We start from the raw sequence: 13202 nt of genomic DNA on the forward strand, positions 1-13202 counted from the left end.
TATATTTGAAGAAAAGTTATATTTTAATTTCATCAGACCAGAGAATTTTGTTGAAGAATGTTTCAGATTCCTGTTCATATTTCTTGTCTTATTTAGATAGTTTGTTTTATGAATTTTCTTTAAACGTGGGTTGTAGCTGGGTCTATGTGCATACAACTGTATTGTATTTTGTGTCTTTGTACATTTCTTTCATGCACTATTATGCCTGATGCGTCTAAATCTTTCTTTAAGTTCATGGCTTTTAATCTTGGACCATTTTTTTTTCTTTGTTTGTTTTTTTTTTTTTTTAGTTTTGGTACATGCTATCTGCTATAACCGTATTTTTTTTTTTCTTTCTAGCGTTTCAGTTGAATTTTTTCTGCGATACTTCTTGTTTATTGCTCTGACTGTGGATTTTGGTATTCCATATTTCTTTGATACTGCTTTTTAATCATTTTCTTTGTTGTAGTTTGCTACGAGTGCTTTTCTCAAACTTGAATCCAACTCCTTTGTCTTGACCATCATTTGATTTGTTGCCGAAATGTTTTTCTTCAAAATATGTTGATAATAATTACCACTTTTCCAGCTATTTACGTTATAATAAAGCTTAATTGCTGTGTAATGGTTTTCAATCAGTTAATATATTTTTAAATAAGTTCAATTAATTTATGTACGTCACGTGCTTTTATTAACGTGTTTTCTTGAATGATCTTATATGGACTATATCATGCTTGAAAACCAGCGAACTCTGCCCAGGCATTGCATGGTTTTCTAACAGGGCAGTAATATTAATTCCAAATCCAAATTACTCGTCACTAGCTCGGTAATTTTCACCATGGCTTAAAAGTATTTCTTTCACGATGACAGAGGGATCTAATTATTTAAAAACAACACTACATATTAGAGATCTGCGAACCGGATACAATTACCAAAGATCCTGCCCCGCCCCCCCATTGACACACGGAGATGTTTTTCTAAATAATTTGTGAGCCGGAATCGGACTCAAAATAACCGGTGATTGTTATGTGGGGTGGCTATGCTCAAACTGCATGTTCAGGACTTCTGTTATCTGTTAAATTTAAATCTGTTTGTTAACACAAACAACAATAGTAAATAAATCGCGCACATGTAAGCTTCGAACCCAAAGTGAGCTTTTATATATAATATATATATATATATATATATATATATATATATATATATATATATATATATTGTGTGTGTGTGTTTTCAATCAGCGGCAAACCATGTTTATATAAATAGAAAACAAATTGTACAACAACTTCTTCAAGTTCACTCTTCAAAAACCATGTGCTGGTCATGTGGATAAAGAAAGTACACATTTTGTTAAAAAAAAAAAAAAAATGCCGGAACTACAAGAAAAAAAGGATGTTGCTTAAAGTACTCTGTGCAGAGAACTGGCATGTGTTATTTTGAATCACATCAGCTCCCATTGGTTGATACGACTCTAGTAAAACTGAGTCAGTCACTTTTTTCGCGGTCGACCGGCTTGAGCGACACATCAATCAACAGGGAGTAGACGGGTTAAGGGTTACTTTTAAATAAGAAGGTACGTATAGAGTAACCTAAAAAGTAAACTGCGATTATGTCATAATAAAGAGAAACTCCGTATTTTTTTTTTTTTATATAAGAACTATTGGGTGTGACTACATAGCCATTATTTTGTAACTAGCAGGGATACTTTTACGCTCGCGCTTTCATTAGCATATTTCTTTGTCTGCTGTGGTGTTGCAAGCAGATTTGTTTAATTGGAATTTAAAGTTATAATATTCAGATATCCGGTGCTCAGAGAAAGGCAATTGTGCAAAAGATAAATTGAAGTAATAGTAATAATTTCAGCTGTAAAGAAACTGAAAACCGGATGACACACGTGTAATGGCTTTTCTACGTCAGTGTGCACACGTTGCCAGCAGTGTATTCTGCCTACTTAATTGTAAAATAAAGAAAAGAGGCACATGTGAGCAGGAAGTACTTAGCAGTTGGCTTCAACGTGATTTATCCGTATTTGGTCAATGTCTTATAATTAGAGTAAAATGATTTTCTAAAATAGTTTAACCATTACTAATCGCAGTACAGAAATATGTAAAGCACGCAAGCATGTATTTCTCTGTGATTTTTTTTTTTTGGAGAAAATCAAAAAGGTCAGTTCTTATTGGCCCCTTAATTTGGGGTGTTAAATATGACTGACTTCAAAATTCGAAATTAATCATTCAAGATTGGTTGGATACGACACTACTCGCTTAATAATCTAAATATGCTATGCGTTTATAAATGCTTTACTAAATAAAGTGAGAGGTCTTAAATTCTTATTACACTGCTGTATAAAGTGTGATCGTGCAAAATAACCCATTTGTCACATTTCATAAGAATGTTTTAATGATAGGATGTCAATACTTTTTTTTTTTTTACAAACTATAATTTAGAATAATAAAATCGTTGTAAATAAGAGGACATCTAATTGTTGTTATTTATTTATTTTATTTTTTTATTCGGGCATTAAATACATCACTGATATTTTGGCTGTTGCTTGCATATAAGAGTCTAATAGAAAACACCAAAGTCCTGTTATATATCGGAAGGAATATGAAATGATTAAAGCTCCTTTCACTCCTTTCCGCAAGCGGAACCCGGTGTCATGCGGGTCAGTTACGCGATTTCACACTGCTTTTGATAAAGCAGGGTTGACCAGGGTGACAGAGGCAAGTAAACGCGTATCAATGCCCCAGAAGCAACTTCTTAGAGACGCTTCCTTACAAACTTCTTTGGATTAAACCGTTGGCACAAATGTTGATTAGAGCAAACATTTCTATATCCTTGCAGCAATCTGGCTCATGGGTATGTAGTTTCACACTACGCGGGATTGTGACCCGGGTAGCCAGAACCTGAGTCCGGACCTGAGTAGAAGAGCCAGTGCTTAAGCAAGCACTTCCAACCAGACTGCCAAGTCATGTATAATGTGAAATGTGTTATAATGCAAACTACACCATGATCAAGGGAATTAGACTTAAAATCAATGGAGTAATGTTGCAGTCTGTTAAATGCAATAATGCATTCGTAAGAAAATAATTAAACTCAAATACGATGTCAAAGTGGCACAGCATCTCATGGTTATACCAGAGGATATACATTTTAAAGGAACCTTGACATCTCGTTTTAAATTCCCAATTCTAAATAAAGCTAAGGAAACTAATTTCAATATTCTGCACAGAACTTACCCAACCAATCTAAAGAGAAGCCAATACTTTTTGAATATTTCCCCACAATGCATTGTTCTGCTGTGGATTTGAGGAATCTGTTAAACACTTGTTTTACCAATGTGATGTAACCTGTCACTTTTGGAAAGATCTTTCAAGTTATCTGTCCAGCAAGCTTTCCACTCAGCTGACAATTCATATCCATGAAGTGATTTTCCACTTCTGCTTCTTTTAAAAATCATTTGATTCATTGTTTTGCATTACAGTCTATCCACAAATGTAAACATAAAAACAAAAATACTTTGAGAAGTGGAATATCATGACAGTTTCATACACCTGTAAAGCCTAGAACATTTGGAACTGTTAAACTGTATTTTTTAAAATACATTTTGTAATACCCTGGTGATGTATATTAATATAAATAAATCCTAAAAAAAAAAGAGGCACTGCTACTTTTTTGGTTTAAAATGATAGCAGTTGTTAAGGTTCTGGAAAAACTATTAAGGAAAACTGCCAATCAGATGTGCACCGGGTGTGTTTTTGAACAAATAATATACAATTTGGGGGATAATAAATGTTGTGGTGAGTCAGGTTGATGAGAAATGTATTGTTTTCAGATCTAGATCCCAAACCCTACTTAAAATGGCAGAGAAACCAATTTGGGAACAAATAGGAGCTGGCTTCGTACAGCACTACTACCAACAGTTTGATAGCAACAGAGTGCTTTTGGCAGATCTCTACGTAAGTATGAGAATTATATTATTTTTTGCTGTTAATCCAAAAAGTAAAAACGTCAACGGTATATTTTAACTTGAATAGATGTCCCACATGTGGTCATTTGACTTGGATGCACACAGCTGTTTACAAACTTGGCCCACGATAATGGTACGGTATAAATAAGGGGGGGGGGGTTAAAATTCACATTACGATATACTGGCACATTTTATAACATAGCTGCATTCTGGATTAAATACATCAGATATTACAACCGCCCCTAGGGACTGAACTGTTCCACATGTCCAGAATGTTATTTTTATTGCAACATCTTCCCACATGTTTGCTGTGATTGGGTGGTTCACTATGTTCACCTTCCAGGATTATGCAAAGTAAAGTAAAATTGTTATGTACACTGTATATAACAGCTGTCAATTATACAGATTTGATATAAAGGATAACAAATTATGAAATATCGGTTTATGTTTTGTGTAATTTTGGAGGGACAAATAATGGCACCGGCAATTGCTTCAAGGCAAGCCCAGCCCTGTTAGTACAACAATTGAAAAAGTTTTTAAGAGTAAATATAAATAATGCTTCATGTTTGTAGAACACAGTGCCAGTTGTCCGCAGTGGTGTTCTCTCTTGCAAAATTTAGCATATTGTACTCTTGGCTGGAGACATATTTCAATAGCTGTGTCTGGTAAGGGGAACCCTTGTGGATCAAACAAGTTTGTTTTACCTATAGTTTGGACCACAATTAGTGAATCTCGCTTAAACCTTTGGTTAAGCAGCCCTTAAAAACTACTGGTATCAACAGGAGTTAACTAGTCTATAAAGAATGTATAATGCTTATATGTTACACACATACTGGTTTTGTATTTGCACCAGTAAATAAGTTGCAGTTTTATTATTGATGGTATTTTTATTTATTTATTTATTTTTATAGACGGAGGCATCCTGTTTAACATGGGAAGGACTGGGGTTTCAAGGCAAGAATGCCATTATGGAAAAATTGACTGTAAGTGGTAAAAAAGTGATTTTTTTTCTTTTTCTTCCATGCATTTAATTTTACAATATGACATGAGATTTGATTGAATAATACACTTTTGGTAATTGTTTTTTTGTGTTGTTGAAGTGACACCTGTGTGCTGTTGTCTTTTTTATTTTTAGTTTATTTATGTATTTGAATTAACGGCACAACAATGTATGCATGTTTAGTGTACAGTGCAAAAATACAGGTTTAGAGATAAATGATTAAAAATATGTACGATTCATGTGTTATTTTTACTTATATTTATTTTTATTTATTTATTTTTTCTCCAGAACCTGCCATTCCAAAAAATCCAACACAGTATCACAGCACAAGATCACCAGCCAACCCCAGACAGTTGTGTTATTAGCATGGTGGTGGGGCAGCTTAAGGTGAGTGAAGCCTGTGCTTACACAAAATCATCTTTTATTGTAGTACAGCTTTGCCCTAGAATAGAACCAACTGCAAACTTGTGCCAAACCAGGTATATTCCCTGGTACTGTAAAATGCTTAAAAAAAAAAAAAAAAAAACCCTCAATAAATCCACCTGGCCTATCCTGACAAGCAACAGATTGATTAAATTGACCTCTCTTTCTTGTAGTGCAAGTAGCTTCTAATTATTAGTGGTTCTAGATTCTTTTGTGCCAGTCTGCCTTTACCAGGCTTTGAGCTCCTGGAGAATCCTAAGTGCTGAGACTAAACAGACTTCCTCAGTCCGTTCACATTTTGTGGCTATGTGACCTTCTAACTCTTCCAGCCCCACGTGTGTGTGTGTGTGTGTGTGTGTGTGTGTGTATGTGTTTTATATATATATATATATATATATATATATATATATATATATATATATATATACACACATACACACACACACACACAGAGTACTGTGTAAAAGTTTTAGGCAGGTGTGAAAAAATGCTGTAAAGTAAGAATGCTTTCAAAAATAGGCATGTTAATAGATTATATTTATCAATTAACTAAATGCACAATGAGTGAACAGAAGAAAAATCTAAATCAAATCCATGTTTGGTGTGACCACCCTTTGCCTTCAAAACAGCATCAGTTCTTCTAGGTACACTTGCACAAAGTCAGGGATTTTGTAGGCATATAGTCAGGTATATGATTAAACAATTATACCAAACAGGTGCTAATGATCATCAATTCAATATGTAGGTTGAAACACAATCATTAACTGAAACAGAAACAGCTGTGTAGGAGGAATAAAACTGGGTGAGGAACGGCCAAACTCAGCTAACAAGGTGAGGTTGCTGAAGACAGTTTACTGTCAAAAGTCATACACCAATGCAAGACTGAGCACAGCAACAAGACACAAGGTAGTTATACTGCATCAGCAAGGTGTCTCCCAGTGCTGTCCAAGCTCTTTTGAAGAAGCACAAAGAAACGGGCAACGTTGAGGACCGTAGACGCAGTGGTCGGCCAAGGAAACTTACTGCAGCAGATGAAAGATACATCATGCTTACTTCCCTTTGCAATCAGAAGATGTCCAGCAGTGCCGTCAGCTCAGAATTGGAAGAAAACAGTGGGACCCTGGTACACCCATCTACTGTCCGGAGAAGTCTGGTCAGAAGTGGACTTCATGGAAGAGTTGTGGCCAAAAAGCCATACCTCCGACGTGGAAACAATGCCAAGCGACTCAACTGTGCATGAAAACACAGGAACTGGGGTGCAGAAAAATGGCAGCAGGTGCTCTGGACTGATGAGTCAAAATTTGAAATATTTGGCTGCAGCAGAAGGCAGTTTGTTCGCCGAAGGGCTGGAGAGCGGTACACGAATGAGTGTCTGCAGGCAACAGTGAAGCATGGTGGAGGTTCCTTGCAAGTTTGGGGCTGCATTTCTGCAAATGGAGTTGGGGATTTGGCCAGAATTAATGGTCTCCTCAATGCTGAGAAGTACAGGCAGATACTTATCCATCATGCAATACCATCAGGGAGGCATCTGATTGGCCCCAAATTTATTCTGCAGCATGACAGCAACTCCAAACATACAGCAAAAGTCATTAAGAACTATCTTCAGCGTAAAGAAGAACAAGGAGTCCTGGAAGTGATGGTATGGCCCCCACAGAGCCCTGATCAACATCATCGAGTCTGTCTGGGATTACATGAAGAGAGAGAAGCAACTGAGGCTGCCTAAATCCACAGAAGAACTGGTTAATTCTCCAAGATGTTTGGGCCAACCTACCTGCCGAGTTACTTCAAAAAGTGTGTAAAAGTGTACCTAGAAGAATTGATGCAGTTTTTAATGCAAAGGGTGGTCACACCAAATATTGATTTGATGTAGATTTTCTTCTGTTCACTCACTTTGCATTTTGTTAATTGATAAATATAAACTATTAACATGTCTATTTTTGAAAGCATTCTTACTTTATAGCATTTTTTCACACCTGCCTAAAACTTTTGCACAGTACTTTATATGTGTGTGTGTGTGTATGTGTGTGTATATATATATATATATATACACACACACACACACACTACCGGTCAAAAGTTTTAGAACACCTCCATTTTTCCAGTTTTTATTGAAATTTCCACAGTTTAATGTCTCACTGTACTCTGAAATTAAAGCATAGAACAGATAAACAATTGGAGATTTTTAAAAAAAAGAAATCATGGAATCGTTTTGTTTAACAAAGTTTAATCTAAATTTTTGACTCAACAAAGTAGCCACCTTTTGCAGATATAACAGCAGAACACACTCGTGGCATTCTTTCTACAATGGAAATCAAATATTCTTTGGAAAGTTCTTCCCAACACTGTTGCAGAAGTTCCCACACACTTGAGGGTTGCTTTGCTTTCACCCTTCTGTCCAGTTCATTCCAAACTAGCTCAATGGGGTTTAAGCCTGGAGACTGTGCTGGCCATTCCATGATTTGAAGCCTACCGTCTTGTTCTTTTCTTCTAAGGTAGTTCTGACATAGCCTGGAGGTATGTTTTGGGTCATTATCTTGCTGTAGGATGAACCCCTGACCAACTAGGCGTATACCAGAGGGTATTGCATACCGCTGCAAAATGCTGTGTAGCCGTTTTGGTTCAGGGTGCCACTCACTTTGTTCAAGTCGCTGACTCTGGATCCAGCAAAAGAGCCCCAGATTATCACGCTTCCTCCTCCATGTTTGACAGTTGGTGTCACACACCGAGGAACCATCCTTTCGCCTACTTGACGGCATACAAAAACCCTGCGTGATGAACCGAAGATTTCAAATTTTGATTCATCGGTCCATAAGACCTTCTTCCAGTCTTCAGTAGTCCACTGGCAGTGCTTCATGGCCCAGGCAAGCCTCTTTTTCTTATTTTGCCATCTTAGCAATGGCTTTCTTACTGTCACTCGACCTGTCAAACCTGCAGCTCGAAGTCTTCTCTTCACAGTTGATACTGAGACTTGCTTACAGTGGCTTGCGAAAGTATTGACCCCCCTTGGCATTTTTCCTATTTTCTTGCCTTACAACCTGGAATTAAAATGGATATTTGGGGGGTTTGTATCATGTGATTTACACAACATGCCTACCACTTTGAAGATGCAAAATGTTTTTTATTGTGAAACAAACAAGAAATAAGACAAAAAAACAGAAAACTTGAGCATGCATAAGTATTCACCCCCCCCAAAGTCAATACTTTGTAGAGCCACCTTTTGCAGCAATTACAGCAGCAAATCTCTTGGGGTATGTATCTATAAGCTTGGCACATCTAGCCACTGGGATGTTTGCCCATTCTTCAAGGCAAAACTGCTCCAGCTCCTTCAAGTTGGATGGGTTCCGCTGGTGTACAGCAATCTTTAAGTCATACCACAGATTCTCAGTTGGATTGAGGTCTGGGCTTTGACTAGGCCATTCCAAGACATTTAAATGTTTCCCCTTAAACCACTCGAGTGTTACTTTAGCAGTATGCTTAGGGTCATTGTCCTGCTGGAAGGTGAACCTCCATCCCAGTCTCAAATCTCTGGAAGACTGAAACAGGTTTCCCTCAAGAATTTCCCTGTATTTAGCGCCAGCCATCATTCCTTCAATTCTGACCAGTTTCCCAGTCCCTGCTGATGAAAAACATCCCCACAGCATGATGCTGCCACCACCATGCTTCACTGTGGGGATGGTGTTCTCAGGGTGATGAGTGGTGTTGGGTTTGTGCCAGACATAGAGTTTTCCTTGATGGCCAAAAAGCTCAATTTTAGTCTCATCTGACCAGAGCACCTTCTTCCATATGTTTGGGGAGTCTCCCACATGCCTTTTGGCGAACACCAAACGTGTTTGCTTATTTTTTTCTTAAGCAATGTTTTTTTTCTGGCCACTCTTCCATAAAGCCCAGCTCTGTGGAGTGTATGGCTTAAAGTGGTCCTATGGACAGATACTCCAATCTCCGCTGTGGAGCTTTGCAGCTCCTTCAGGGTTATCTTTGGTCTCTTTGTTGCCTCTCTGATTAATGCCCTCCTTGCCTGATCTGTGAGTTTTGGTGGGCACCCCTCTCTTGCCAGGTTTGTTGTGGTGCCATATTCTTTCCATTTTTTAATAATGGCTTTAATGGTGCTCCATGGGATGTTCAAAGTTTTGGATATTTTTTTATAGCCCAACCCTGATCTGTACTTCTCCACAACTTTGTCCCTGACCTGTTTGGAGAGCTCCTTGGTCTTCATGGTGCCGCTTGCTTAGTGGTGTTGCAGACTCTGGGGCCTTTCAGAACAGGTGTGTATATACTGAGATCATGTGACAGATCATGTGACACTTAGATTGCACACAGGTGGACTTTATTTGACTAATTATGTGACTTCTGAAGGTAATTGGTTGCACCATATCTTATTTAGAGGCTTAATAGCAAAGGGGGTGAATACATATGCACGCACCACTTTTCCGTTATTTATTTTTTAGAATTTTTTGAAACAAGTTATTTTTTTCATTTCACTTCACCAATTTGGACTATTTTGTGTATGTCCATTACATGAAATCCAATTAAAAATCAATTTTAATTCCAGGTTGTAAGGCAACATAATAGGAAAAATGCCAAGGGGGGTCAATACTTTCACAAGCCACTGTACTTCGGCCAGTGTTAAGCTGTGCTTGAAGCTGTTGTCCTGTGAGCCGCCTATCATGCAATCTGTTGACTGTCAGAAACTTGTCTTCTGATTCTGTTGTGGCTGACCTCTTCCTGTCAGAGTTTCCTCCAGTTTCCAAGTGCCTTTTGATGGTGTAGGAAACTATACTCACTGACACCTTGGCTTTCTTTACAATTTCTCTAAAGGAAAGACCTACACTTTTAATAGTTATAATGGTCTGTCTGTCTTCCTTGTTAATTGCCTTTTTCTCGCCATTATGATAGCAATATAGTACTTTCTGCAGTACAATACTGTCCAAATAATGCTTAAGAGGGTGTAGTAACACAGTCTGTTCCAACACTGCTTTTATACTGACAGAGGGTTTGTAAGTTAGCAACAAAAGTTGGGACACCTGTAGGAATTGTTAGGATCAACTTCCAAGGCTTAATTTACTTCCATTGCTGCAGAACAGCTGTAAGTTGTTAACCCGTTACTTGTTCCCTGAAAAAGGCCTTTTTGTATAACTCTGAAATGTACATTATTTTTCAGTTTTTGGTAACCTAAACTTTTTTTTTTAACCTCTGGCAGTTTACCGCATACCTTTGTACCATTTCAGGTTATTCACTGGGCTACTTGAACTGCTTAAATTTCAATAAAAACTGGAAAAATGGGGGTGTTCTAAAACTTTTGACTGGTAGTGTGTGTGTGTGTGTGTGTGTGTATGTATGTATGTATGTATATGTGTGTGTGTGTGTATGTATATATATATATATATATATATATATATATATATATATATATATATATATATATATATATATATATATATATATATATATATGATATTGAAGAAGGAATCTATGAAAAAAAGACCTAGGAGTTTATAATGACTCAAAAATGTCTTCATCTAGACAATGTTGAAAAGCTATAAAAAAGGCCAACAAGATGCTCGGATATATTGTGAAAAGTGTTGAATTTAAATGTATAATGCATTAGTAAGACCTCATCTTGAATATTATGTTAATTTCTGGTCACCTCGCTACAAAAAGGATATTGCTGCTCTAGAAAGAGTGCAAAGAAGAGCGACCAGAATTATTCCGGGTTTAAAAGGCATGTCATATGCAGACAGGATAAAAGAATGGAATCTTGAACAAAGAAGATTACGCGGCGACCTGATTCAAGCATTCAAAATTCTAAAAGGTATTGACAATGTCGACCCAAGGACTTTTTCGACCTGAAAAAAGAAACAAGGACCATGGAATTAGACAAAGGGGCATTCAGAACAGAAAATAGGAGGCACTTTTTTTACACAGAGAATTGTGAGGGTCTGGAACCAACTCCCCAGTAATGTTGTTGAAGCTGCCACCCTGGGATCCTTCAAGAAGCTGCTTGATGAGATTTTGGGATTAATAAGCTACTAACAACCAAATGAGCAAGATTGGTCGAATGGCCTCCTCTCGTTTGTAAACTTTCTTATGTTCTTATATGTATACTGTTACCGTTAAAGTGCAGTATAAGTCGTGAAACGAAAGCCACAGCTCCAGCACCTTCATTTATAAAAAAAAACAACATTTTTTAAATTTCATGTTTACTTTGATATGTTCTATAAGTTCTACAAAAACATGCTTGATGGTAAGTTTATATGAATAATGTACGTTTGTAACTTTTCAGGCTATGATGCGTGGCATTTTATTTATTTTAAGTAATGCTAATTTTTCTAATAATGTTACTTCACATATTAACAATACAGATTGCGTGGTAATTTGGATTTTGTTTTATCCTTTTGAAGCATATAAAAAGAAGCACATTTTTAACTTTATATGTTTGTTTTTATTTATTGTACTTCATTTTTATAATGTAATTTGGAAATAGTTTGATTATGGGAAGGCCCTTGCAAAGTTCAGAATTGAAAAGGAAAAAAGGATGTTCTGCAGAAAAGTGACTTGTGTAATGGAGTGATACCTTGTTTCTACCTGTTTTTTTTTTTTTTATGAGGTGATTTCAAAAGATCTATCAAAAGAATCTTTCTTACTGATTGAAGACTGAATTTTTTTTTTGATCTTCAGAAACACAAAGTAAACTCTGTTGGCATTTACTGTCTAAGAATAATGTGGTTGTGTTAAATTATAAATCATATCCCTCACTAAAGAAAATGTTTCCCTAAAATATTGGTGGGGGGCCAAATTGACCCTGAATTGGCAAGTGCTAGAGAAAACACTGCATTTCAAAAACAATGTTTGTTAACTAGCAATAAGTGATTTATCAGGTCGGTCCATCTGGTAAAATGACAAGTTGTAAGTGAAGTAATTTCTGAATTTGTTTTTCTACAAAGTCAAGTTCAGTTTTGCTTCTGAAAGTGGTCCAAAATGGTTGAGAATGCATCTGAGAGCATGTACAACCCCAGCGTTTCGGGTGGGGGAGATTGGTCAGAGAGATCATTGGCACGTTCACCCATGCACAAGTGTTCAGTGCTGCTGAGGATTCTAAGCATGTTTTCTTTCTTTTTTTTTTCCTAGGTGGACGACGATCCCGTGATGGGATTTCACCAACTATTTCTTTTGAAAAATATTGACAACAAATGGATATGCAGTAATGATATGTTTAGATTGGCCTTGCATAACTTTGGCTAAACTAGTGGTTCCCAGCTCGAGTCCTCCTAACAGTACAGATTTAAAACCGTGTTAGCACTTAGACTATTTTGTAGAGTGTGGTAATTATTCTTTGTCAGTCATAGTTCAATACACATGGGTATTTTTAGAGCTAGGTTTAAACAAAAACTTGGGACAGCTTGAATATTAAAGATCAAAATTCCTATTGATCTAAAATGACATTTGTGTTTTTGGTACATTTGGCAGGGGTGGTGGTGGTAAACAAAATAAAGTCATTTGGAATAAATGTTGGCACTATACCTTGTTTTTGTAATTTACTATAAAGGTTCACTCAAAGATATGTGGTAGGCATCAGCATTATAAATGGAAACGTTCACTGTATATACCTGTTCTTTTTTCCCTACTCACATGCAGTGCATAACTTTGCAGTACCTACTTAGATGGCACTATGTAACACAATTTTTGTTCCTGGGTAGTAAGTGTTATTTCCTAATTGCTTATGCCTCAAAAGTATAGAACATGGCTATTATTTCCCACAAACTTTGCTTTTGTGACCAGGACAGTGACATTTTGAAATATCACTATTTCCAATGAGAAAACGGGCAACATATGAAT

At 36.8% G+C, this 13202-nt stretch overlaps 1 protein-coding gene across 1 annotated transcript; it reads left to right on the forward strand.

Moving 5' to 3' along the window:
- Nucleotides 1–1425: 1425 nt before the first annotated feature.
- LOC121313337 (nuclear transport factor 2-like) lies at nt 1426–12884 on the forward strand. The gene is made up of 5 exons (XM_041245747.1): nt 1426–1549; nt 3812–3935; nt 4858–4929; nt 5235–5333; nt 12495–12884. The coding sequence occupies exons 2-5, from the start codon at nt 3837–3839 to the stop codon at nt 12606–12608; spliced, it is 384 nt and encodes a 127-aa protein (XP_041101681.1). The 5' UTR covers nt 1426–1549; nt 3812–3836; the 3' UTR covers nt 12609–12884.
- Nucleotides 12885–13202: the final 318 nt, after the last annotated feature.

This window comes from Polyodon spathula, chromosome 3 (assembly GCF_017654505.1).
Source record: "Polyodon spathula isolate WHYD16114869_AA chromosome 3, ASM1765450v1, whole genome shotgun sequence".
Taxonomy (NCBI): Eukaryota; Metazoa; Chordata; class Actinopteri; order Acipenseriformes; family Polyodontidae; genus Polyodon; species Polyodon spathula.